This window comes from Camelus dromedarius, chromosome 11 (assembly GCF_036321535.1).
Source record: "Camelus dromedarius isolate mCamDro1 chromosome 11, mCamDro1.pat, whole genome shotgun sequence".
NCBI classification, from domain to species: domain Eukaryota; kingdom Metazoa; phylum Chordata; class Mammalia; order Artiodactyla; family Camelidae; genus Camelus; species Camelus dromedarius.
The window spans coordinates 58,404,143-58,427,133 of record NC_087446.1 but is presented as its reverse complement, the minus strand read 5'-3'; the positions used below and the strand labels follow the sequence as shown (position 1 = coordinate 58,427,133).

Sequence of the window (22,991 nt, the reverse complement as noted above, 5' to 3'; positions counted from 1 at the left end):
CCTCCCACGGCTGGAACCAAGAAGGCTGTGTCCCTCTTCCTCTGGGCGTTCTTCCTGTTTCCTGCTGTCAGGTAATGCCAACCTCGACCCCCTTGACCAATCACCCCAATCAGACTATGCTCCTTGATCTTAAACCAGGTCAGACTTATGAAGGGGACCCAGATACTTCTTTTCCCACCAGTGCTTCCCTTTTCTTGGTCATCGATTCCCAGAGTTCTGGCTTTTACTCTTTTGGGATGAGGAAGTTCTACAAACAATTTCTGCCCTATACATCTGAGGTGGCCCCTTAATCTGCCTCTTCACTTTCTTCTCCAGCTTAGGGACACCTGGGTCCCACCCTCCCAGGGAATGTGGGGATGGGGGTGGAGATGAATGAAGCCCAGTGCCTGATGTCAGGCAGGTGGGGTGGGAGTGGACACAGGGAAAGGCTAAGATGGTACTAGCTGGGCTGGTATGTGTGCAAATTATTTAGATCAGGCCCAGTTCTTCTTAGCCATGTGGCTTTTCTAGGGGCAGAGGGTGGCCCTTCCCTACTCAGGGGCCCAGGCAAGACTGACCTTTGACTCCCCCATCCCAGAGACCAGTGAACCATTAACTCCTATCTGATGTGAGCCTTCCCACATTGGCCCCTCCCCTGACCCCGCCCCCAGGCAGGTGGGCTGGGGGTGTGGGGAGCTTGTCCATCCAGCCCCTGCCTGACGTGGCCTCCAATCTACCTGGGCAGCTGGAGGCTGAGCCCAGCTCCCCTTCCTGACTCAGGAACCTCTTAGTGTCCACAGCAAGGCCTGCCACGGACCTGAAGTGACAGCTCTCACACTGCCAGTGGGGGTGAGGCCCTGGGGATTGAGGGGGGACAGAGGTGAGGCAAGGTTGAGGGGTCAGGTTTGGGGAACAGGGGAGGGATGGTCAGCTCTGGGTCAGGTAAGGGGAGTGTTCTGGTTCAGAGATGGTGCTCTAGGAACTGGCAAACAAGTGCTGCTCAGGAGGTGGCACTGGGGGGAGGAAGGAAGGGGCTGCCGCTGGATTTGAGGTGGGGGCAGTCTGAGGTGTGTGGGCTCCCCAGGTCCTGCGAGGGACGGCAGAGCAGGAGCCCCAGCCCCTCCTCCTTGTTCTTCCAGGGCACAGTGTTCAGGATGCTCCTGGGGGAGTAGAAGCCGTGACCAGAGCCTCTACCCGGTCCCCCCCAATAATGAGGTCCCCCATGAGTCATCTGCTGGCTGGCATGTGTGTATGGGTGTCCTTGGGCTGGGGAGGGGGCTCAGCCCCCAACCTGGGCCCTGCTGAGCAGGAGCAGAACCATTACCTGGCCCAGCTGTTTGGCCTGTACGGGGAGAATGGGACGCTGACTGCAGGGGGCCTGGCGCGGCTGCTCCACAGCCTGGGGCTAGGCCGAGTTCAGGCCCTCCACCTGGGACACCATGGGCCGCCAGCTGGCCGGGCTATATCCCCAGCTGGAGACAATTTCACGCACAGGTAGTAACCCCCACCCCACCCCAAAATGTCACACCCCAGCTCTTCTCAGTGCTTGGCTCAGTCTGCAGTTGCCCAGCTCTGCTCCCTAAAATCAGATTCCTGGAATTACAGATTTTTCGGAACCTGATTCCTTGTATCCTTTCAAGCCCCCTTTCTAAAAGAGCATGAGTCTGACTGGCTATCCCATCCATTCTAGGCCACAAGACCCTGAGCTGAGTGTGGATGTCTGGGCAGGGCTGCCGCTGGATCCCTCAGGGTGGGGTGACCTGGAGGAGCCAGAGGCCCCAGTACCACCTCATGGGCCAGGCCCCTCGGGCCTGGGCCTCTTTCACAGGCTTCTGCTGCTGGACCATTCACTGGCTGATCATCTGAATGAGGATGTGAGTCTGATGATCTCTAGAGAGGGGGAATGAGTCACGGGATTTCAATGGCCTAAAATGTTTAGAGAGTCAGTAATTTTAAATGGTTACTTAAAAAAAAAAAAAAATCCAGGTGTGATCTTAGGGTATGTTACTCCAGTAGAAATATGTTCCCTCTGGGCTCAGAACAGATAAACCCACATTCAGAACTCCAAGACTTGGTTTAGGGGCCACATTTTGCAAAGCAGAGAATTCAGAGAAGCAGCCCAGGGTAGGATCTGGCGTTGGTTATCTGGAGAGGAGGCCTGCAGGGGGTAGATGGCTGTCTTCATTCCAGAAAGCCAGTGAACTTGTTCCACGCACACCAGAAGGCAGCCAAAACCAGCCACGAAGCAGGCCTGGTAAGGGTGAGCACCCCATCACAGGAAGCATTCCAGCCAAGGCTGGGTGAACGAGTGACAGGGCTGTTGAGAGGAAGGGTGCATGGCATTTTAGGTTCTTTTCCCTTCTAAGATTTCGGGATGGAGGGCTCTAGTTGTCCAACCAATTGCATCACCAAATCAATGAAACATCAAGGGCTTGGGAAGGAGGGAGCTGGTGGCAATGTTCACTAGCACCCAATTCACACTGAATTGAATATTTACATTGGATTGAATATTCACTAATAATTAACACACACTGATTATACATAACTGTCCCCAGTCCCTGACGCACTGCCAGTGAACAAATGGGACCCTGGGAGAGACCCAGGAGTCCACGCAATGGAAGGGCAGACATTAAAGATCTGAGTCACAGTTCTCAGACTTCCCCAATGTATGACCTCCAACTCAACTCCCCTAGTGTCTGAATGGCTCCCAGCTGCTGGTCAATTTTGGCCTGAGCCCTGCTGCTCCTCTGACCCCTCGTCAATTTGCTCTGCTGTGTCCAGCCCTGCTTTATCAGATTGAGAGCCGTGTCTGCATCCAGACCCCAGCCCCAACTCCCCCAGGGGATCTACTGTCTGGTCAGTGGGTGAGAGTGGGTGGTGGGCCCCAAGCCGAGGAAGAGGGTTCATTGGGGTCCTGCCTCCCCTTGCAGCATATCTCTGCCCCACCTCACCTCCAAGGAGGCCTCCATCCAGCCCTGCCTAACTTCAGCCCCTGATTCTCCCCAGCTCTGGTTCATAGTGCCCTGGCAGTTCTGCTGCTCAGCCTCCCCACTCCCCTCTCCCTGCTGTTGCTGCGGCTCCTGGGACCTCGTCTGTTGCGGCCCCTGCTGGGTTTCCTGGGGGCCCTGGCCGTGGGCACTCTTTGTGGGGATGCGCTGCTACACCTGCTGCCACATGTACGTGAAGTCCCTTCTTTGTTCCCCTGCCCCCAGGGGTGGACAGCCTCCACAATCCAAGATGTTCCCAGCCGTAGGACATCCTCTCTCCCACCCCGGCTTCAGCCTACAGCTGCCTTCTGGTAGAGCGTATGCGTGAAGGCTCGCCACCTCCCACTCAGGAGGGGGTTGGTGTTGGGTGCCGGGGCTTCCAGAGTCTGCCCTGACTGCCTCTCTGTCAGGCACATGGAGGGCAGCACGCTGGATCTGGCGGGAGGCCAGAGGAGGACCTGGGACCAGGACTGTCGGTGCTTGGTGGTCTCTTCCTGCTCTTCGTGCTGGAGAACATGCTAGGGATTTTGCGGCGCCGAGGGCTCGGGCCAGTGAGTGACACCCTTTTTCCCTCTTTCTGCCATGACCAGAGTCCTAGAAATGGCCACTCGAGCCAGGAGGTGAAGGGCTGAGCATGCTCCTGGCTCTGCCGTTTGCCTGACTGCAGGACCTGACAACAGGGAGTGGGTGGGGGCTCCTCAGCATAGACCTAGGACTTCCGGCCTCCTCTCTGAGTTCAAGTCAGCAAGAAACAGGGAGGTGCCAACCTGGGAAGAGAGCAGAGGCCAAAGAACACCCCCAAGTACCAGAGGTGGAACCGGGTGTTCATTTTCCCAGCTGGTAGCCTGGCCTCTCCTTAGCCCCCGCTCTGCTGCCTCCTCCACCAAGAGGGATACCTTCCCATTTCAGAGATACTGCCGACGGAAAAGAAAGGATGTTGGAACACCAGACCTGGACCCGGAAAACGTCAGTGGGATGGCACTTCAGCCCCTACGGGCAGCTCCAGGTGACCAGAGGAGAAAATGAAGAGCAGGCCCCTGACTCCTCGCTCTCAGTTGCAGCCACCAACACTGCTCCTTGTCCTCCTTTCTGCAGAGCCAGGGGCTCAGGGCCAGAGGGAGGACAGCCAGGCCCCAGCCCCTCCTGGGCACCAAGGCCACAGTCATGGGCACCATAGTGGCAGTGGCACCAATATCACGTGGATGGTCCTCCTGGGAGACGGTCTGCACAACCTCACTGACGGGCTGGCCATAGGTGTGAGGGGAGGGGATGGAAGGAGTGAGGTCCAAGGAGAAGGCAGGGCTCTCAGCTACTGGCTGGGGCTAGGAGAGGGCTACCAGGAAAGGGGGATGGGAGGACCACAGAGGGAACCCAGGCCCCTGCCCCTGGGGAGAGCTTCCTTTCGGACTGACCACCTCCAATCCTGCCCACCCCAGGTGCTGCCTTCTCTGACGGCTTCTCCAGTGGTCTCAGCACCACCATAGCAGTCTTCTGCCATGAGCTGCCTCACGAACTGGGTAGGGATGGCAGAAGCATGTGGGGTGGACTTCAGAAAGGACAGACTTGCAAGGGATGGAAGCTGGAGGCTGGTGGGTGACATGGCTGAGGGACAGCCCTGTCCTCTCCCCACAGGTGACTTTGCGATGCTGCTCCAGGCAGGCCTGCCCTTCCGGAGCCTGCTGCTGCTGAGCCTGGTGTCTGGAGTCCTGGGACTGGGGGGTGCAGCCCTGGGGGTGGGGCTCAGTTTGGGCCCCATCCCCCTCACTCCCTGGGTGTTTGGGGTCACTGCCGGGGTCTTCCTCTATGTGGCCCTTGTGGACATGGTGAGAGATGTGGGGAAGTACAGGCAAACCAAGGGAAGCGGGGAGGTGGGTGTGGAGGAGAGGGCGTGTCGGTCCCTCTGCCTTCACGGTGGCCACCTGGCAGGGGGCTGGACCACAGGCCTGCAAGTGTCTGAGAAACAAGGGCTTGGAGGGGTCTGAGTGGGGCTGCTGACACTCTGACATCTTCGTCTGGAGTTTCAGGGGCAGAGACCAGGCCAGGATCCTGACGCTGTTCTTCTCTTTCAGCTCCCAGCCTTGCTTCATCCACCTGAGCCCCTCCCTACGCTCAACATGCTACTGCAGGGGCTGGGGCTGCTGCTGGGGGGCAGCCTCATGCTCACCATAGCCCTGCTGGAGGAGCGGCTGTGGCCCCTGGTCTCTGATGGCTGATGGGGGCCAGTGGAAAGGCGTCCAGGTTGCCCTTCCTTCCCCCCAACCACAGGAATGGAAGCGGGACACAGGGCCAGTAGGAGCAATAGGATTTTAATAAACAGAACCCATCCCAAAGCCATGACTACGACAGTTGTACTTGCACCAAAACAGCATAGAAAACCAGGATGTGGCGGGAGGAGGGCTCAAAGGGGGGGAGGGAGGGGCCTCGAGGATGCAGGGTGCTTCGATCTGCGATTTGCGGGGAGAGCATTGTGCTTTAGCCCAGGGAGGAGGGGGAGGGGTGGGGCAAATGCACTGAAGTCCCCACTTTTTCCTGCTGCCCTCAGCACCCTGGGGATACAGGCATCTGGGCAGGTCTGCCCTTTATTGCTGCCCACCAGCATTAATCACCCCCAACCCCAACACTAGCACCACAGATGGATCCAGGGCAGGGAGAAGGGCAGGAAGGGGAACATTGCTTAGAGAAAGATTCAACTAGAATCCAGTGAATTGTGCTCAGTTCTCTTTACTTCCTACAACCGAGTACATGGGTCACAGGGTGGAGGGTGCAACAGGACATGGGACATGCCCCTCAGTGCCCCCAACACACCCCTGCACACAGGATGGTGGTGTCTGCAGCATCACAGGTCATGCAGGGCACAGGGAAGGGGAGGTTCACACACACAGAGACGCCCACAGCGGGTACCAGACAGAGAACACCCCTGAAAATACACAGCTGTACACAGGGAACCCCCAGGTGCCTAACCCAACCCTCTCCCCTGTCTTGCCATCCCCCAGGCAGGAGGAACTGTATTGCTTTGAGAGAGTCACCCTGGGGGCCGCTCTGCCAGGCACCCTCCCCCCCCACCCCCATTTTGGCACATCTGCAAGACACACGGCAGCTAGAGTAGGCACCCTCCCTCCCAGGCTTCTGTGGCTTGGAGTTGAGGAAGGGGGTAGAAGAATGCATCCTCCATCTTTCCCCTAGCCCTTCCCAAACCCCTACCAAACCCACTCCAGCCAGAACCCACCCCCCACCCCCAAAACACACACACACAAAGCTGAGCTATCCAGGAATACAGGGGATCAAGGAGATTGTCCGGGACGGGAGCAGAGGCAGTGGGGAGAAAGGACTGGAAGCAGAGACCCCACCCTGTGTCGTGTGGGGTAAGACTGGCACACAGCTACTTTAGTGCAATTGGAGAGGGTGCCCAGAGTGAGGGATGGAGGTGGGAGGGGCAGGCTCGCCCTGGCTTCCCTGGGGACAAAGACAGGCTCCTCAGGGAAAGGGCCTAGCAGGAGTGAGCGAGGGCCAAGGGCAGATCCTCTCGTCACCCGCCACCCTCCGCCCTCCCAAATGCAGTGACAGTGTCCCCCTCACACCTAAGTGGGCAACAGCAGCCTTGGAGTCAGTACCTTCAAGTAATTCATAGAGCAGACCCTCCCCACCCCAGCTTCCTCCCATCTCTGGGATTTGGTCGCTTCTCTAGGGGTTGGGTCAGGAGGGGGTCCCCAAGTCAGACCCTTCCCTCTCTACCTCCCTCTTCCCAGACCACTGGGCTTGGTCCTCAAGGATTCCTCACCTCCGCGCTCGCCCAGTCTGGGCCGCGGAGGGCTGGAGTCGCTGCGATTGGAGGGGAAGGGGCTGCTTTGCTCCTTATCCCTCCTTCTTAAAAGGTAGGGTTCAAACTAGGCAGGATGGGGCCCCGTGCTGGTGTGCCCCGGGAGGAGGGTTTCTGGGCTAGGGTCTGTAAGGCTATTTTCCTTTGTGGTGGGAAGGGGAGGTGGGGGATGAACACTGGATGCGGGGAAAGGGTGAGAAATGGCGGAGAGGGAAGGAGGAAGGGGCCTCCCTCTGGAGCGCAGTCACTGGAGTCATTCAGACGAAGTCACACTCATGTGCACAAGATCTTGAGCATGCCTGCTCCCAGTCCCTCCAGCCTGGCCCCAACACCTCCTCTCCCAGGGTCCCTTCCAAGACCCCAGAGGAGGCTTTGGGGGTACAGCTGTAGAACCGTTCACTCTGGCCCCCACCCCCTGTCCCACCCCCGCCCTTCTCCCCTCCTAAGTCTGGGGAGTAAGAAGGTGCTCGGGTGGGCAGACAGCGGTGGAAACAGTATTGAGTTTTCCTTTGGTTACATATTGAAGGCAAAGGTGAGCTGGACTTACAGTCAAAACGGATAGGGGTGAGGAAGGAAGAGGGGCCATGGCTGGGGTTGGAGAGGGAGGCAAGCCCTCCTCAGCCCCTCCACCCCAAGGAACACATGTCTAAGTGGGGTGGCAGTCCCTCAGTCTCATCTCTCCCACCCCCCACAGCACCAAACAAAAGGAGAAGCCCCCTCCCCCAGAGGCTGCTCCCCACCCCAACCTGGGCTGTACATTCAGTGGTTTTCAGCAGTCCTATGGCTCAGGGGGCCACGGGGCGGGGGAGGTGGCCCGTCAGTCTCAGTTGGACAGTGGCAGTGACCTGGGTCTGTTGGTCCATCCTGGGACCCACAGTTTGTGCCATTTGTTTTTCTGAAGGATAGTACACAACCCTACCAAAGCCACCGCCCAATCAGAAACAGCTCCCCAAAAATCAGAAACTAAAAACTGGCTCTTTTCATCTCGCCCTCTGATTCCCACGTCTGTTTCCCTGTCTCCTATGTAGCCCTCGCTCTGTCTCCTTTGCTGGGACCTGGGGCTGCACCCAGGGTCCTCACTTAAAATAGGCCTTTTCTCAAAAGTGCTTATTACTTGAAGCAAGTGCTTTAGAGCTGCGGTGGGGAGAGGGGGAGGGGGAGAGGGAGGGCAAAGGGAAGATGTTTCCTCCCCACCCTACCCCCTTAAGATTGGGGGGCATTCTGCCTGTTTTACTTCTCCACACCCGTTTAAGTCAAAGAGGTTTAAAAAAAAAAACAACTTAACATTAAAATAAATATGCAGTGGCCATGAGAATGGTCAAAATGCTTCAAAGACACTAGGGGCTGGGGAGCCTGGGGTAGGGTGTGGGGTTTCCTTTGGCATAAGGACAGGAGGCTGCCCATCCCCCAGGCCTCCTCAAGACCACACGAGGAGGCACAGAGGACTCCCCACAACCGGCCCCAGCACTGCTGACGGGTGCTGAAGGCGCAGCAGGGAACGGGCAGCCACCAGAAATCTCATCTAGCACAACGATGGGGCTCCTGACAATACTCAGCTTCTTCCTGTCGTCGCCAAACATTGATAAAGGAGAACACGACTGATACCCCGAGTGTCTTCTCTGGAGGACCCATCTCTCCACTCCCCTGCCCCCCAACAGCTAATTCCCAGCACCAAAATGAGAAGGCAGAGGGGGGTGGAACGGGAAGATCTGAGGAGAGAGAACTGAAGTTGGGGGCAAGCTTTGCAGAACCAGCAGGGTTGGGGGTGGGGGCTGCAGCCCTTAAGAGAGGTCACATTGATTGTCGTATAGGGGAGGATAGGGTGTGAAGGGAGGTGGGCAAGAGGGGCGTCGCAAGGCCCTTTGGCTTCGAAAACAAAAATAAAAACTAAAAACTGCACAATCCTTCTCACCAATAATGGTCATTTGGAAGCTTTGAAATGGTTTAGGAACTGAGGGTTGAGGGGAGCGAGACACAGAGAGAAAGGGGATAAAAAGGGACCACGACAAAAAGAACAAGGACTTGGACAAACACCCCCAGGCTTCAGGGAACCAGCATGAGGTATGGCTAAGGGTGTCAGTCGGTGGGGAGGGGTCACTGGGATGCCCCCCTCTCCCCTCAACTCACCCTCAGCACGGGTGGCAAGACTTGCAGGGAACACAACTGAAAAGGGGGTAAGATCATGAATAAAACAAGCATGGGTGGGGGAAGGAGGCTGAGGGACCCCCAGGGGGAGACCCTGTTCTGTGTAAACGAAGCCTGTCCAGTTCTCAGGGGACAATACTGATGGCAGCCAAACTGGGCAAGGATGCACTGTGGGGGCGGAGGGGGCATGACCTCTATTCAAGTTCTGTGTCTTGGCCCCTGGCTGAGGTATTGAGTGTGAGGAAGGGAACACTGGGCTGCAGGAGCAGGTCCAACTGTCCAGGAGGCTTGGCTAGGAGATGGATGGACAGGGCATCTGAAGGGACCAGGGCCAAATGCAATGCTACATTTAGAGAGAAAACTGCCCCCTCCTCACTCCAGCCCAGTTTGGCTTTCGGGGTGCGACTTTTAGGAATCTTCTCAGTGCAGCCCCTAGCTCAATCCCTTCTCTCCCCGCTGCTGGGAAGGCAGGAACCAAGCCTCAGTGTCTATTCGTCGCTCCCTAGATCAGAACTTCATCCTCACACAAGAGGGGAAGCCTGGGTCCCTAAGTAGCCACGGTCCCTAGTCTGCCCTGCCCCTCCCACCATCTTTGGCTTCAGATCAGGAGTGACTGGGGGCGGTGGGTACTCTTGGACCTAATAGAAGGTGGCGGCAGACGGGGCACAGAGGAGCTGTGGGGTTAGGGGGCCTAGGAGGAAGAATATGGTCCCTCCCTCCACACACATGCAAACACATGCCTGAAACACAGAGGACATACTAGGGCTGTGGTTTTGAAATGGGCAGGAAATTAACTTGTTTCTTCCCCTAAAGGATAAAATGCTTACTTAAAAATTCATGACAAGCCTCAAAGTTAAGGGAGAGGAGAGCCAGAGGGGGAATGGCCACAGGCTCCACCCTCCCAAAAGAAGTTAAAAGAAAGAAGCAAGGTTAAAGTGCGTGGTCAGGGGGCCAGGCCAGGGAGGGAAGCAGGGCGGGGCAGGCTGTGGGGGCAGAACCAGCCCTTGATTTGCATATGAGGAGCCAGGGAGAGTGCAGGATTGGGGCCCAGGTACAGTAGTTGCTGCTTCAAGTGTTTTGCATTTGAACTTTAGGGGTGATGGGAAACAGAAGTGGGGGAAAAGCTCCAGGCCCCAGTGCTAAGTACCCTCCCCCCTCGTCCACTAGCTGCCCCTGAAGGGGGAGGGGGACACCCCCAGAGTGCTCACACAGTACCAGAAATTAAGGCTTCTCACTGCTGCGGGGATGGAGGGGCCAGCTGAGCAGGGAGGCAGTGATGGGTATGGAAGTAGAGGGAGGGATCTGCCTGGCAGGGGCAGGGGACAGAGCGGAGAGTCAGAGGGAAGAGTTGAGGGAGCTGGCAGCAGAAAGGGGTACTGAGAGAGGGGATAAAAGAAGGGGAGCCAGGCATTGAGCAATCATTTTGGGACACTTGGCAGAAGGGGTTGCCCTGGGGGTACCAAGGGCCTGGGGTGCTCCCTGTCAGTCCCAGAGCCCTGCCAGGCCAGGATGGTGTGGCAAAGGGGTGAGCAGCTGCTCCCCAGTGCTTTTCTCCCCCCTCCGCCCCCCAACCCAGTCGTGTTCTCCTTTAAAGTGCCCTAAATGTATAGACTTTTTCTAAATAAATAGAATAAGATATCAAGCCACCGGCAGGGAGAGGGACACTGGAGGGGCTACTCGGAGTAGCAGCCATCTAACCCAATGGCGCCGTGCCGCTCCTGGCTGTAGGGGCAGGAGGCCCCGTGGGGCAGGGCGCCGCAGCCACCCACCGTCTTGGCTGCCGCGATGCTGCAGTTCTTGAGCAGGCTGAAGCTGAAAGGACTGACAGCGTCCTTGGGTGGGAAAGGCTTCATGGTGGAAAGGATCAAGGCCAGGCAGTCTGCCACATCTTTGTTGGGGGCACAGGCCAATGCCGGGGTGTGACCTGCAGGGCAAAGTAGAGAATTGAGCCCCAGGGTCCTGGATCCCTGAGTCCCCCTCCACCCCCCCACCCCAGGCCCTGAGCTCTCTTATCTGTGCAGGGTAGCCAAGGCAGGCAAGACCCAGCATGGTCAGAATTCAGGGGCTATGAGGGCCCAGGGAGGCTGACAGGCAGACTGTCCGCACATGGGGTAAAGGGCAGAGCCGATGGTCAGGAGGCTGGGACACTGAGGTGTGTGGGAGGTCTTCCTGAGCACTCCGCTGCCTCCACCTAGTTCCGTCAGACTCCCCTCAGAGACGCTAGCGTATTGGTGTTGGAGCCTTGCTCTGAAGACTTCCCATGTGAAGAAAATTCAGTTTCTCAACCAGTAAGGTTAAGAAGTCACCTCCTGAAGAACATCTCTGACCCCAAACCTGGGAGAGGCGGGGGCCTCCGGACCCCACCCACCTTCTTCATCCACAGCCAGCACTGTCGCCCCACGACTCAGCAGGGCCTGCACCACGGAAGCTAGACCATTCCGGGCAGCAATGTGTAGTGGCCTTGGAAGAAAGGAAAAAGAAGGAGTGTGGAGGCAGCTTGCTGCACTGCCACCCCCAGCCACGGGAGCAAGGGTGCTGAGCGGATCCTGTGCGCTGCCCCTGGGATGTGGACAGCAATTTCTTTACCCACCTGCCTCCCCCAGCCAGGAGCCCCCTTCCCCATGCACTCACATCTGCAGCGCACTGTTGGTAGCATTGATAAGGCCAAGGTCTTGGGTTTCTGCCAGGATCATGAGGGCACATTTCTCGTGGCCCTGAGGGAGAGAACGGGGTGGGGGCTCGTGAAGTGGAAGCACGACAGTAGGAGCTGAGGGCATGGCAGGGGGACAAAAAGCTATTCCACCAGTCAGACAGGCTGGACAATCCTGCCCTCCACTGAGCGTGCTCTCGGTCCCCAGACCCAGCCCCCTTCACCAAGCATGGACCCTACCAGCAGCCCAGGCAGTACCTTGCTACAGGCCAAGTGGAGGGCAGTGTTCTTGTTTTCATCCAGCACAGTAAGGTCTGCCTTCCCTCGATACAGCAGAAATTCTACAAGGGAAAGGGGCAGAGCAGACTGACGCTCCCTTCCAGGGCAGCACCATCCTGGCTCTCCACCCTCCTATCTGCACACACTTTGCATCCCCTCTGCAGAGGGGGAAAGAGCTAAAGACATGCCTCCTGTATCCTGAGTCCCACAGGCAGGGCTGACCCATCTTGTGAAAACCCAGGGGAGCGCCTCCCTTTCCCACGCGGCCCCTACACACCCACAGCAGCGGTCTGCCCGCTCTCAGCCGCCGTCATGAGCGCAGTGCGGCCAGTGTGGTCAGTGGCGTTCACCTCAGCTTGATGCTGCAGCAGCATCCGGAGCCCAGAGACGTTGTCCGCGAAGGCAGCGGCGTGAAGAGGGGTCCTGGGGGGCGGGGGGCGGGGAAGAGTGAAACAGGGAAGGCCCTTTCTCCCGAGTGAAGAGGAAGCCAGAGGCAACGGAGGCTTCTCCCTGGCTCCTAACACTCACCGTCCTTTGGCATCTCGGCTGTTCACAATCTTGGCACCCAGAGCTCCCAGCAGCATCTCTGTGGTGCTGTCCTGGTTATTAATTCTGGGGAAAGAGGAAGGGTGAGTGGGAGGGGCAGGGGAAACAGACTGCCTGTCCTAAGCCTAGATCACAGAGCCTTGAGAAGGGCTAGGGTGTAGGAAGGGACTTACACTGCACAGTGCAAAGGAGTGAAGGGGTTTCCTTCCAGGTATGAAAACGGGCTGTGTTCAAGTAACAACTCCAGACAATCTTCATGTCCTGGGTACGAGGAGGGAAGAGTGGTGATGGAGAGAAACAACAACAAAGTCCCCCACGTCTGTCCTGTCCCATCTCTTGACACTCCATTCCACTTCCAGATCAACCCAGGTCCCTCCCTCAACCCACTTGTCCTTGTCTGCTCCCCCCACACACACACATGGCTGTGCCTCCAGAGGCCCCAGAAACACACCAGTGTAGGAGGCCCAGTGCATGGGCGAGTATCCGCTGTAATCCACCCCAGCATCCAGGGGATCTGTGGAAAGGGCAGCCTGCAGCAGGGTGCGCAGTACTGCAGTGTGGCCACAGGCGGAGGCCAGGTGAATGGGGGTGCGGCCCTTGAAGTCTCGGCACAGCACAAATGCGTCGTGGTCCAGCAGGGCAGCCAGGCAGTCCTCACAGCCAGTCACTGCCTGTGGGTGACATGGGGGTGTGAGTGAGGGTGAGGAGCTACTCTGTTTCCAGTGGCCAGTCACCAGGGCTGGCTCAGGAGGAAGAATCACTTTCAAGGCTCCAACCCATCTTTACAGCAATGATTCTAAGTGTTAGGGAGCAGCGTCTCCTTTCCTGATTCTATGCCAACAGACAATCAGGATGGTGAGAGTCAATCCTGGCCCTTTGCAGAGGGAGACTAAGGGGCCAAAGAATCCCAGGGGACGAGGAGGAGGCGGCTATAGGACAGGTGACTGTGGGGAAGGTAGTGACATCGTTATCTAACGGGACAGGGCCAGCCGGGTATCCTGGGACAGAGTCTGGGCAGTGAGCAGGTGGCCGTATGTGATTATAGAGCAAGGTAATCAGGGCTCTTAGCTACAGATGTCAGATATGCATCCTGGAGCAGACACAGTAAGGCCCACTAAGACCATGGGCACAAGATCCTGGCCCACTTGCTGGACAATCTGATGTCTTACTGCTGGTGGGTCCTGTGCTCCCTATCCAGGCCCATCTGTGAGTGACCCACCTAGGAGCTCACTCACCCCACGGTGGAGGGCAGTGCGGCCGCGGAGGTCAGCAGCATCAGCGGTGGATCCTTTCTCTAGCAGCAGATGTACACAGTCCACGTGGCCATTCATGATGGCCAGCATCAGTGGGGTTCTACAGAGTGGGCAGGAGAAAGGGTGAGGGCCCGGCAGGGACGGGAAACCTGCACCCCACACCCGGCCCACACTCACTGTCCATAGGCATCCATGACATCTGTGATGTCAGCTCGCTCCCCACTGTCGATCAGCAAGTGCAGGGAATCAGTGTGGCCAGAGGCAGCTAGGAGGAAACGGGGCCTGTGTCAGGGCATAGTGAGGGGGAGGAGACCAGGTAAAGCATAAAGGACTTGAGCGTGGAGGCTATGGGAAGACCTGGGACAGGACGCTGCAAATCAGTATTTGAAGTTTCCATTCCCCTCACCCTACTCCACTCCCAAGCCTGGTCCCAATCAGAAGGGATTTGGGGACCAGTCTCTGAAGCCTGGGGTGGGTGGCAAGGGGAGGGAGCAGCCTGAAGGGCGCGCTCACCAGCAGCGTGCAGGGGTGTCCACTTGCGCTTGCGCTCCTTGATGAGGGCAGAGGCGCCGTGGGCCGTTAGCACCTCCACACACTCAGTAGAGCCTCGCTCAGTGGCCAGAAAGAGCGCGGTCCGGCCCTTGTGGTCCCTTACATCCAGATTCACCAGCGTCTCCGCCAGTGTCTTCAGGGCTTCACAGTGACCGTTGTAGGCCTGGAGGGGCACAGGCAACCAAGGGAAACAGCTCAGGACACTGCCCCTACTTGGCTCTCAGGGCCCATGGGGAGACTCCAGGCAGCAGGCCTGCGCCCAGCTGTGGGCTCCTCGGGCCTCTCTCCAGACCCCTGCCTGCATAACACATCCCTACAAGAAGGCGGAAGCAAGGACCGACTCACAGGTGCTTCTAGCTGTGTGTAGGCATGGGGCAGGTAGGGACAAGGAAGGCGAAAGGAAAAGACCTGGGACTCACAGCTAAGTGCAAAGGGCTGACTGGAATGGTGCTCTCCACATCCTCCAGGCAGTTAAAGGACATTTCTAAGAGCTGCAATGGACAGAACAGTCAGTAGGTGCTGAGGTTCTGGTACTCCCAACATTTTACTCCTGACCCCCTTACAGCAATCCCCTTAGCCCCTGGATCTAGAGACCACATTTGATTCATCCCTTGGTTTGAGAATCCACAAACACAAAGGTAGACTGTGGGCCGTGCCCTGCCCTGCTCCCCACCTCCAGGCCAGGTCCCACACATACCAGTTCGAGGTTCTGTCTGTTGCCATAGGCAGCTGCATAGTGCACAGCTGTGTAGCCCTGCCTGTCCCGCAGGGAGGGGTCTGCACCGTTATCCAGTAAGAACTCCAAACAGCTGGGGGCAGGAACAGACTGTGAGGCAGGGACAGGCCCAGCCAGGGAGGGGCAGAGGAGAGGGTGAGGGAGCCCCTCCAGGCCTAGCTGGCCAACACCCATCCCCTGCTCTTGGTAGACTAACTCCTGTCCATTCAACTCCAGCTCCAGACCCACCAGGTCTGCCCTGGCTTCAATGCCCTCCTTTATTCTTGAATGCTCTCCTAGAGAACCTGGAGCACAATCATCAGTTACCAACCTGCTGACTGACACACTCTTCGCCCATCTCCAGGCATGCTGAACCCCTGCTTTCTCTTCCCAGCCCATCTGAAAAAGTCCGACTCATCTGAAACTCGCTCCCAGAATCTCCTCCTCTGTGAGACCTTTCCCAACCTTCCCAGTCAGGTGCCTCCTCCTCTGTACTCTATTGGCACCATTCGCATAGGTTGTTGTGGTTGTACTAGTAGTAATATTAATACGGTATTTACTATGTGTCAAGCATTGCTCTAAGTACGCCATGTGTATTAAATCATTTAATCCTCATAATGATCCTATGAAGTAGATACTATTCTTATCCCTGCTATGATTGAAGAAATTGAGGCACAGAGAAGTTAAGTTACTTGCTAAAGGTCACACAGCTGAGCCTCTTGGATTTTTTTTTTTTAAAGAAGCCTTTAATTTTAAAACCTGTGAAAATAATACAGAGTTTCCATATATCCCTCACCCCGTTTCCCCTATTATTAATATCTTATGTTAGAGTGTATAAGTGCCCTTTTGCTTATCTTTCCCAACAAATTATTAGTTTTCAAAGAGCAGAAATTTGGGGTAATTCATCTTTTACCCTTACTACCTAGCACAGTACTTGGTACCTATTAAGTAAATACTCAATTAATGCTTGTGGAATAAACTAATGAATTTGTATGTTCGGCTTATCTAGTTCCTTCAAGATCATTCCTTGAGGGAAGGAACTGTGTCTCCTGCGCCCACAGTGCATAGTCCAGGACTAAGCTCAGGTGCAGGGCAGCAGCGGTGGTGGTGGTGGTGGGAGAACAAGGGGACCAGAGTCAGCACTGCTGGGAGAACGCACCCCAGGGCTCTCCGCAGCTACTCACAAGAAGGCCTCCTTCCTGCGGGACTCCTTCAGCGGCTCATCCTCTTCAGCATCGTGGGTGGAAGATGAGTGGGACTCCGCCCTGGGGGGAGGGAGAGGGAAGAAGTCTGGGGGGAGCCTGGGTGGGGGGGGTGCTGAGAAGAACCAGGTGGGCGTCTCACCTCCTGTAGGTGTCAGAGGCAGCAGCATAGTGGAGGGGAGAGCAGCCTTTACAGTCAGCCTCGTTGACGCCTGCCCCAGCAGTCACCAGTGTGACGGCGCACTGGTAGCTGCCATTGGCAGCTGCATAGTGCAGTGGGGTCCTGGGGAGAAGTGGAAGAGGGTAGGTAAAAGAATCAGGGGCAGATCCAAATGCAACTGGATGTGCAGCCAAAAGCTGCTTTGTAATGTTCTCCTCACTTAGTCTCCAACTCCCCACCCCACCCTCCATCTCTTGTCTCTCAAATCAGATGTTCCCTATGTATATATACCCCTGCACATCAGCACACCTTCCAAATTTGTCTCTCCTCCTCAAGTCAGCTCCACTGCTCAACAGCAAATTAAGACATTCAACATTCCTGGAAGGAAGGAGGACGCAGGTTTAGGGAGGGAAAGAGCGCCTCTGGCTTCTCCCCAGGGAGGGGCTGAGGGAGGTTGCAACCGGACAGCCCTCTCTGCCACGACTGCTCTCACTGTGAGAGGGGAGAGCTCCGGGCAGGAAAGGAGGGGTCCAGACCCTTGCCGACAGGCCCTCCTCTCAAGACCTGGAAGAGAGGGAAGAGAACTCACCCTCCAGAAGCAGCAGCATGAAGACAGGTGCGGCCAAGGCTGTCAGGCGTATTGATGTCAAACCCAGCTGAAAGCACATGCTCGTTGCTGAGTGAAGACACAATGCTGTACAGCTGACCTGCGGGGCCAGAACAGCCGCAGATCCCACGTGAGGGCACTGAGCAGAGTGGGGAAAGGCCTCTTCCCTCCTGCCCAAGCCCCGAACCAGTCAGCTCATACCTGAGGAAAGAAGCTTACGACAACAGTCAGAGAATCCAAAGAGAACAGCTAAGTGCAGGGGGAACATGTCGTGGATGCCGCGCCTGGGGAGGAGTGGAGGGATTCAGGCCTCAGGTCAAGGAGGGCGCAGTTGCAGACCTCTTTTCTGGGACCTCCCACCAGCCCAGGAGACAGCGAGCTTCGCTGTGGAAGCTTCTCCGTGGTCTCTCCAGGTCTGACGTGAGCAGTCTGTTCAGACCTGAGACAGCCCAGAAGTGGGGTCGGGGGCTGGACTCACCGGGCGGTATCCGCGCCGTTGGTCATGAGGGTGCTGATGAGCAGCTCGTGTCCGTAGCGAGCGGCCACGTGCAGTGGCGTGTTCCCAAATTTGTCGGCACAATCAATCTCGCTGCCTGAAGGGGGGATGCACACCCACACACTCAGACCTTAGGCTTCCGACCACTTACGCTAGTTAGCTGCCGTCTGAGTGCTTGTTATGTGCCAGGGGCCAGGCTAAGCCTTCTACACGTGTTATCTTGTTTGTGAGCCTGAGGGGGCTGGGCAGGCAGAGCAGGGCCATTTCCACAGGTGCCTTGCTCAGAGCTCCAGGTGCCCATCCTGATTGGAAGACGGGGTGGGAGACGGAATGAGGAAAGAAAGGGGTTTCTAGGGAGGGGTTCTCTGGTGGGGAGGAGAAGGATCACAAAATCTCCCAAGTCCGTACCATTCTGGATGAGGATCTGGGAGCGGGTAAAACGACCATGGATGGCAGCCATGTGCAGAGGACTTTTCCCTTCTTTGCTCTGTGGAAACATGGCATTTTTTTCTAGTGCAAAGCATGAAGAATGCCCTGTTCCCCCTTCCAAAGGACATGTCTCTGAGAACGGAGTGATCGTGTGGACATCTTCTCAGCCCACACCCTCCTGGGTCCCTGGGAAGGTCTGATCAGCCCAGGAGGCAGTGGACAGTTCCCCAGAGAATTATCCAGTGGGGATGATACGGTCAGGGCCCCCAGAGCCAGGTTCCTCTCCCCATTGGTCTCAGACTCATCCCTTCAGGCACCTGGTAGTTGACATCAGCCCCGTTATTGACCAACAGCTCCAAGCAGAGCGCGCCATTGGTGGAGACGGCAGCTACATGCAGTGGTGTGAAGCCTTTGTCATTCGGCTGGTTGACATTGGCTCCTGCATTCACTAGCTCGATAGCCACAGCATCCTGGCCCAGGTAGCAGGCGATGTGCAAAGCTGTGTTTCCAAAAGCGTTGGGCTCATCGATCTGGATTTCCAGGGGTGAGGGTAAGGGGATAAGGGAGGTATCAGCTTAAAATGGAAGCCAGCACAGGCAGCCTAGAGAACCCCAGAAATCCAACAACTGCCTCAGGTTCCAAATCCAAAGACAGAAGGCACTACTGCTTCCAATAAGCATTATTCAGACCCTCTTACCACATCCTCCTGACCTCCCCAAAGCACAGCAGCAATCCCAACACCTCATCTCCCTAACAGACTGTGTGAGACCTCCCCCTCCGTACCCTCAGCCTCAGCCCCCGTGCCCAGCACCCTGACCTCAGCCCCCATCCGGAGCAGGTACTTCACCACTTCAATCTGGCCACTGGCAGCAGCTGTATGGAGCAGCCCATAGCCCTTGTGGTCCTTGCAGCCTAGGTCTGCTCCCCGTGCCACCAGCAGTTTCAGGACCTCCAAATGCCCTGGGAAGAGAGAATATGCTCTCAAGGAGGTGGAGGGCAAGTTCTAATGCCCCAGCACCTCTCTCCAAAGGCTGCAACCCCCGCATTTCTACCCTAGGAATCCCAAATGTCCAATGTCTGCTCCTCCCATGATTCTTCTCTCACCTAGGAAAGCTGCCCAGTGCAGAGGCTGCCGCTCCTTTTTGTCACAGACATTCAGGCTGGCTCCCTTACTGAGGAGCAGGTTCACCGTCTGTATCAGGACATGAGAGACTCCTGTTCAGAGCTGGGTTCATGTCCTCAACGTCCCTAAGAGCAGAGCCCTCAGCCTCTGAAAAGGCCGAGGCAGCCTAACATCTCTGTTCTTGGGAAGCACAATCTAGAGAACTAGAGGGGACAGAGAAAGCAGGCACTAAGGAGATCCCAGGTAGATGTGGAAGTCTGAGGTAAACTCAAGGGAGTCTCTCAGGTGATCTGGTGGTCCTTAAACTCTTAAGAAAAGTCTTCGAAACGTGCTGAAAGACAAGGACTCTCACTTCAGAAAAAGGCATGTAGACAAACATGTTCCATGCAACTTCAGAGACTTTATCACCCTCTTGAGGTCCAAGTCAAGAATTTCAATCTAACCTGACCATTCATTTGGTGCTTGAACCCAAGTGTTTGTATAATCATCTGGGCTGCTTCCCCCCAGGCCTCATGGCCCGGAAGCCAGGGAAGGTGAGCAGGAAGGGAAGGGAAAAGGCACGAGGCTGGCGTGGACTTGGAGCAGTCCTCACCTCCAGATGCCCACTGTGCACTGCGTGGTGCAGGGCACTACGCCCACTCCTGTCAGCCACGTTGAGGCTGCTCAGTAGGGGTGCCAGAGCCTCAGCACACTTGGTGGCCCGGTTGGCGGCAGCAACATGCAATGGTGTCTGCCACAGCTTGTCCCGGGCATTCACATCTGCTGAATGTGCCAGCAGCAGTCCCAGCACCTTCTGTTGGGGGGCAGGGGAGAAGAGAGAGGGGGAGGAGGTAAACCAACAGGAAACAGAGGGGAGAGGAGGTCAGCACAGCACACGTGGCCCTGTCTCCGCACCCTGCAAGCAGAGTCTCTTCATTTTTCCAACATACCTAGCCTCTCAACACCTACTTCCCATCTTCTGGATCTTCTTAGAGCTTAAAACCTTCCCCACCTTGCTGAGGAAAACGTGGATCTCTTCCTCCAGTCACCTAGTATCATTCCCCAACCCAGACCCTGAAAATCTTCACCCACACGTAGAGCTACTACCAAGCGAATCTACACACGTGGAGGATCCCAATCCCCCACCACTTCTGGGAAAAGATAAATGCTCCTGCTGCATTAATGCCTTCAGCCCTTCTATAGGCATCAAAGTCATTTCCGTTACCTAGGTAAGCAAACAGATACTGGTTTCTTTCCAAAACCCAGGCTACAATGCTCCTCCTAATCACCACCCACTCCACCCACTGGCCTCAGTCCCTCCCCCTGGTGGCTGGAGCCAGGGAAGAGACTGACAAAGCCAGAGGAAGATCTCCTTTTCCCATTTTTCAGGGCTGAAGGACCCTGCTGATGAGGAATGTTTCATCCTTGTGCTGTCAACTTTCATGCTGTTTGAGGGGCAGGGATGCAAAAGATCACTACCCTCATCCCTCCATCACAAGGAAAGTAATCTCAGTGCCCAGGGGGGATCAGACTCCAAGGTGGCCCCCCAGGGAGGGATGAGTCACTCAGGCCTGGCAGCAGGGCCCCCTACAGTCTGCCAGCCCAGTGTTAAGCTCTACTCTGACGTCACATCAGCTGGCAACACTTAGCTCCCCCTTACCAGCCAGTTCTAGGGGTAGGAGGGAGGGGCCGAGGTCTGGTCTCCTCCCTACCTGGGGGAGGACCAGTTTGTAGGGCAGAGGACAGAGACTCTCCAACCCTTATCTTTCACCTTTAACCAACTCATCTTCTTTGGAAGGGTGAAGGGAGGTGGGAGGCCAGTACCTCATTTCGGGAGGCAGCAGCACGATGAAGAGGGGTCAGCCACAGTGTGTCCTTAGCGTTGACATTAGCACCTGTGGGGATATAATTTGCACTTTTGGTGGGAGGTGGAGAGCAGGTAGGGAAGGAGGCCAGTAACCAGGCCAGAGAATCTGGATGGAGATGGAACCTCGTCTGGACCAACCACCAGAGGACAATCTCTGGACATGAAAAGAAGGCTCCTCCCTCAGGCCCCCTCCCTTGGCGCCACACCTTCCAGCTCCCCACTTTCACCTGACATCAGTAGCAACTGGAGAATGGGGACATCGCCTACATAGGCAGCAGCATGCAGTGGGGTTCGCCTCTCTTGGTCCTGGGAAGGCAGAAAAGAGGAGCAGCTGTGGGGGTGAACTATCCAGGACCCCAGCTCAAGTCTTAGAGTTCGAGGCCTTTCCCCAGAACCTCTTCCCATAGATTCTGCAGCCTCCTAAGCCTCCATCCTAGGTCAAAGCAAGCACCTAGGGAGGGTGGAGTCAGAGGGTCGGCGCCCGCGACGGAGTCGCCTTCTTCCAGGAGAGGTGGGGGCGCTGCAGACACGGATGGTTCAGAAGAGAACACCGTTTCTGGGCATCCTCAGCTCCACTGGTCTGTGCTCCAAGTCTGACCTGCTCTCCATCCCCGAATGTGGAGCAGTCGCCCATCCCAGGGTGGAAAGAGCTGTGGCCTCACCCAAGCCGAGGAGACACGGAATCGCCCCACTGGTGGGGAGGGGTCCAGAACACCAGGGCCCAGATTACCGGCTCGCCATCCTCCCCGATCCCAACTCACCAGCACATTGATGTTCTCCTTCTGCGAGAGGAGGGAACGCACTTCCTCCACATCTCGGCTAAAGATGGCCTGGACCAGGGGCGGCTGCAGGGAGAACCGGCGTTCAGGGAGCGGGCCGGAGCAGAACCGGGGAAGGGAGCGGTGCGGGGGGGCACCAGGTTTGGGGGGCGTCGCTGGAGGGGCTCCGCTCTGGGGTCCTAGCTGCAGGGGGCTCCCGCGGTGTCTCCGCCGGTCGCCAGGCCCCCAAGGACACCGGCTCGGTTGAGGGGAGCGCGGCGTGGGGCGGGGCGGGAGCCCCGGGCTCGGGCCCAGCCTAGGCCGCACATCCCCGGGCTCGCGTGGCGGCGGCGGCCGGCCCTGGAAGGAGGAAGCGCGCAAGGGCAGGAGGGCTGACCTGGTCCGTGATGCTGAGGATCCCCATGGCCCGGCCCGGGCTCCGTCCGCATCGAGCTCCCGGCGGCGGCGGCGGCGGCTCCACCGGGGACACGGGGCGGCCCAGGCGGCGGCTGCGGCGGCGGCTGCGGGGAGAGCGCGGCCCCGCCTACCGGGGGGCGGGCGAGCGGGAGCCTGCAGCGCTCCCTGGCGGCCGTCCTGGGTCCGGCCGCAGGGCGCTTGCCGCGCAGGCGGCCCCGGGCCGCGGCACCCTCCGCCCCGCCCTAGCGGTCGAGCGGCCCCGGCGTCCAGCATCTCGCGCGCTGGTTCTCCGGCTGCCCAGGCTGGCCGCGCCGTGCTCTCCGCTCCGGTCTGGCGGTCCGGGGCGTCCCCCTCAAGACCCTAGCGCGAACTCGCGCCTTGACCCTGCGGTGTCTTCCAACCTGAGGACCAGATAGCTGACCAGATCTCACCCAGCCCACAATACCTCTGCTGGAGCTAACTCCTGTCAGCGATACACACCCCAAAACCCCCCACAGACTTGGGGAAGCAGGGGCGTGGAGATCTGGGGGTTATATAGCAATAGTCCCAGAGGAAGGGAAGGCGCGTGTCTCCACTGGCAGTGACAAGAGTTGGGTAGAAAGGAAAGAGCAAAAGTGCCAAACTGCAGAGAGAAAACGCAAGGACTCTCAGCTGCAGACCCCACGAAGAAGCTGGGACAGCTGGCAGTAGAAGAAGGCCTCCAAGGCCTGCAGAAGGGGGCTTTTTGACTCCCTAATTACTTTGTTGCCAGGCTTAGGTGATAGGGTGTCTACACTTTAAAAGGCTCAACGGTTTATCCCCAGAAAACGGTCGGGATGCTTACCCCACTCCATTGGAGAGGCCAGAGAGCAGCCAGGGAGGCAAGATCTGGATGGAGGTCATCCCATCCCAGAAAGGGAAAAAGAGGGGAGAAGAAAAATGGATATTGAAGAATTGGTACAATTTATAAAAGGTGATTCAGGTACTGTTCAGAGCTTAGCAACTCAATATGTGTCCTAAGAAAGAAACACATTTAGGAAATGTAGCACAC

The 22,991-nt window shown here is 57.2% G+C and overlaps 2 protein-coding genes across 10 annotated transcripts; one reads left to right on the top strand and one right to left on the bottom strand.

Moving 5' to 3' along the window:
* The first annotated feature begins 5 nt into the window (after positions 1-5).
* On the top strand, positions 6-5,296 carry SLC39A5 (solute carrier family 39 member 5). 8 transcript variants are annotated; one of them, XM_010976862.3, is made up of 12 exons: positions 6-71; positions 760-828; positions 1,119-1,473; positions 1,670-1,853; positions 2,673-2,835; positions 2,986-3,155; positions 3,377-3,517; positions 3,876-3,972; positions 4,062-4,220; positions 4,403-4,483; positions 4,599-4,789; positions 5,036-5,296. In XM_010976862.3, exons 3-12 carry the CDS (start codon positions 1,190-1,192, stop codon positions 5,177-5,179), a joined length of 1,614 nt encoding a protein of 537 aa, XP_010975164.1. In that variant the 5' UTR covers positions 6-71; positions 760-828; positions 1,119-1,189; the 3' UTR covers positions 5,180-5,296. The 8 variants fall into 8 exon arrangements, with proteins under 8 accessions (XP_010975164.1, XP_010975167.1, XP_064347174.1 ...); XM_010976865.3 differs by lacking the exon at positions 760-828; XM_064491104.1 differs by having other exon boundaries at positions 771-828; positions 4,599-5,104.
* ANKRD52 (ankyrin repeat domain 52) lies at positions 5,254-22,071 on the bottom strand. Of its 2 annotated transcripts, XM_031463654.2 has the most exons (28): positions 21,942-22,071; positions 21,548-21,631; positions 21,014-21,092; positions 20,744-20,814; positions 19,533-19,733; positions 18,922-19,009; positions 18,635-18,777; positions 18,135-18,347; positions 17,797-17,875; positions 17,371-17,485; positions 17,094-17,176; positions 16,875-16,992; positions 16,595-16,663; positions 16,268-16,408; positions 16,108-16,188; positions 14,906-15,017; positions 14,628-14,699; positions 14,170-14,371; positions 13,834-13,921; positions 13,639-13,756; positions 12,855-13,074; positions 12,577-12,664; positions 12,386-12,469; positions 12,135-12,280; positions 11,837-11,919; positions 11,560-11,642; positions 11,297-11,388; positions 5,254-10,852 (listed from the first exon to the last, which is right to left on the bottom strand). In XM_031463654.2, the coding sequence occupies exons 1-28, from the start codon at positions 21,966-21,968 to the stop codon at positions 10,602-10,604; spliced, it is 3,231 nt and encodes a 1,076-aa protein (XP_031319514.1). In that variant the 5' UTR covers positions 21,969-22,071; the 3' UTR covers positions 5,254-10,601. The 2 variants fall into 2 exon arrangements, with proteins under 2 accessions (XP_031319514.1, XP_064347171.1); XM_064491101.1 differs by lacking the exon at positions 11,297-11,388.
* Between the last annotated feature and the right edge of the window lie 920 nt (positions 22,072-22,991).

Coding starts and splice junctions, on each gene's coding strand:
- SLC39A5 (XM_064491104.1), top strand. CDS start 1,190: ATGAGGTCCCCCATGAGTCATCTGCTGGCTGGCATGTGTGTATGGGTG. Junction 3,156..3,376: donor TGCTACACCTGCTGCCACAT/GTACGTGAAGTC, acceptor CCTCTCTGTCAG/GCACATGGAGGGCAGCACGC. Junction 4,484..4,598: donor TGAGCTGCCTCACGAACTGG/GTAGGGATGGCA, acceptor CTCTCCCCACAG/GTGACTTTGCGATGCTGCTC.
- ANKRD52 (XM_031463654.2), bottom strand. CDS start 21,968: ATGGGGATCCTCAGCATCACGGACCAG. Junction 12,665..12,854: donor GCACTGGGCCTCCTACACTG/GTGTGTTTCTGG, acceptor CCTCGTACCCAG/GACATGAAGATTGTCTGGAG. Junction 10,853..11,296: donor GCTGGCTGTGGATGAAGAAG/GTGGGTGGGGTC, acceptor TTTGCCCTGCAG/GTCACACCCCGGCATTGGCC.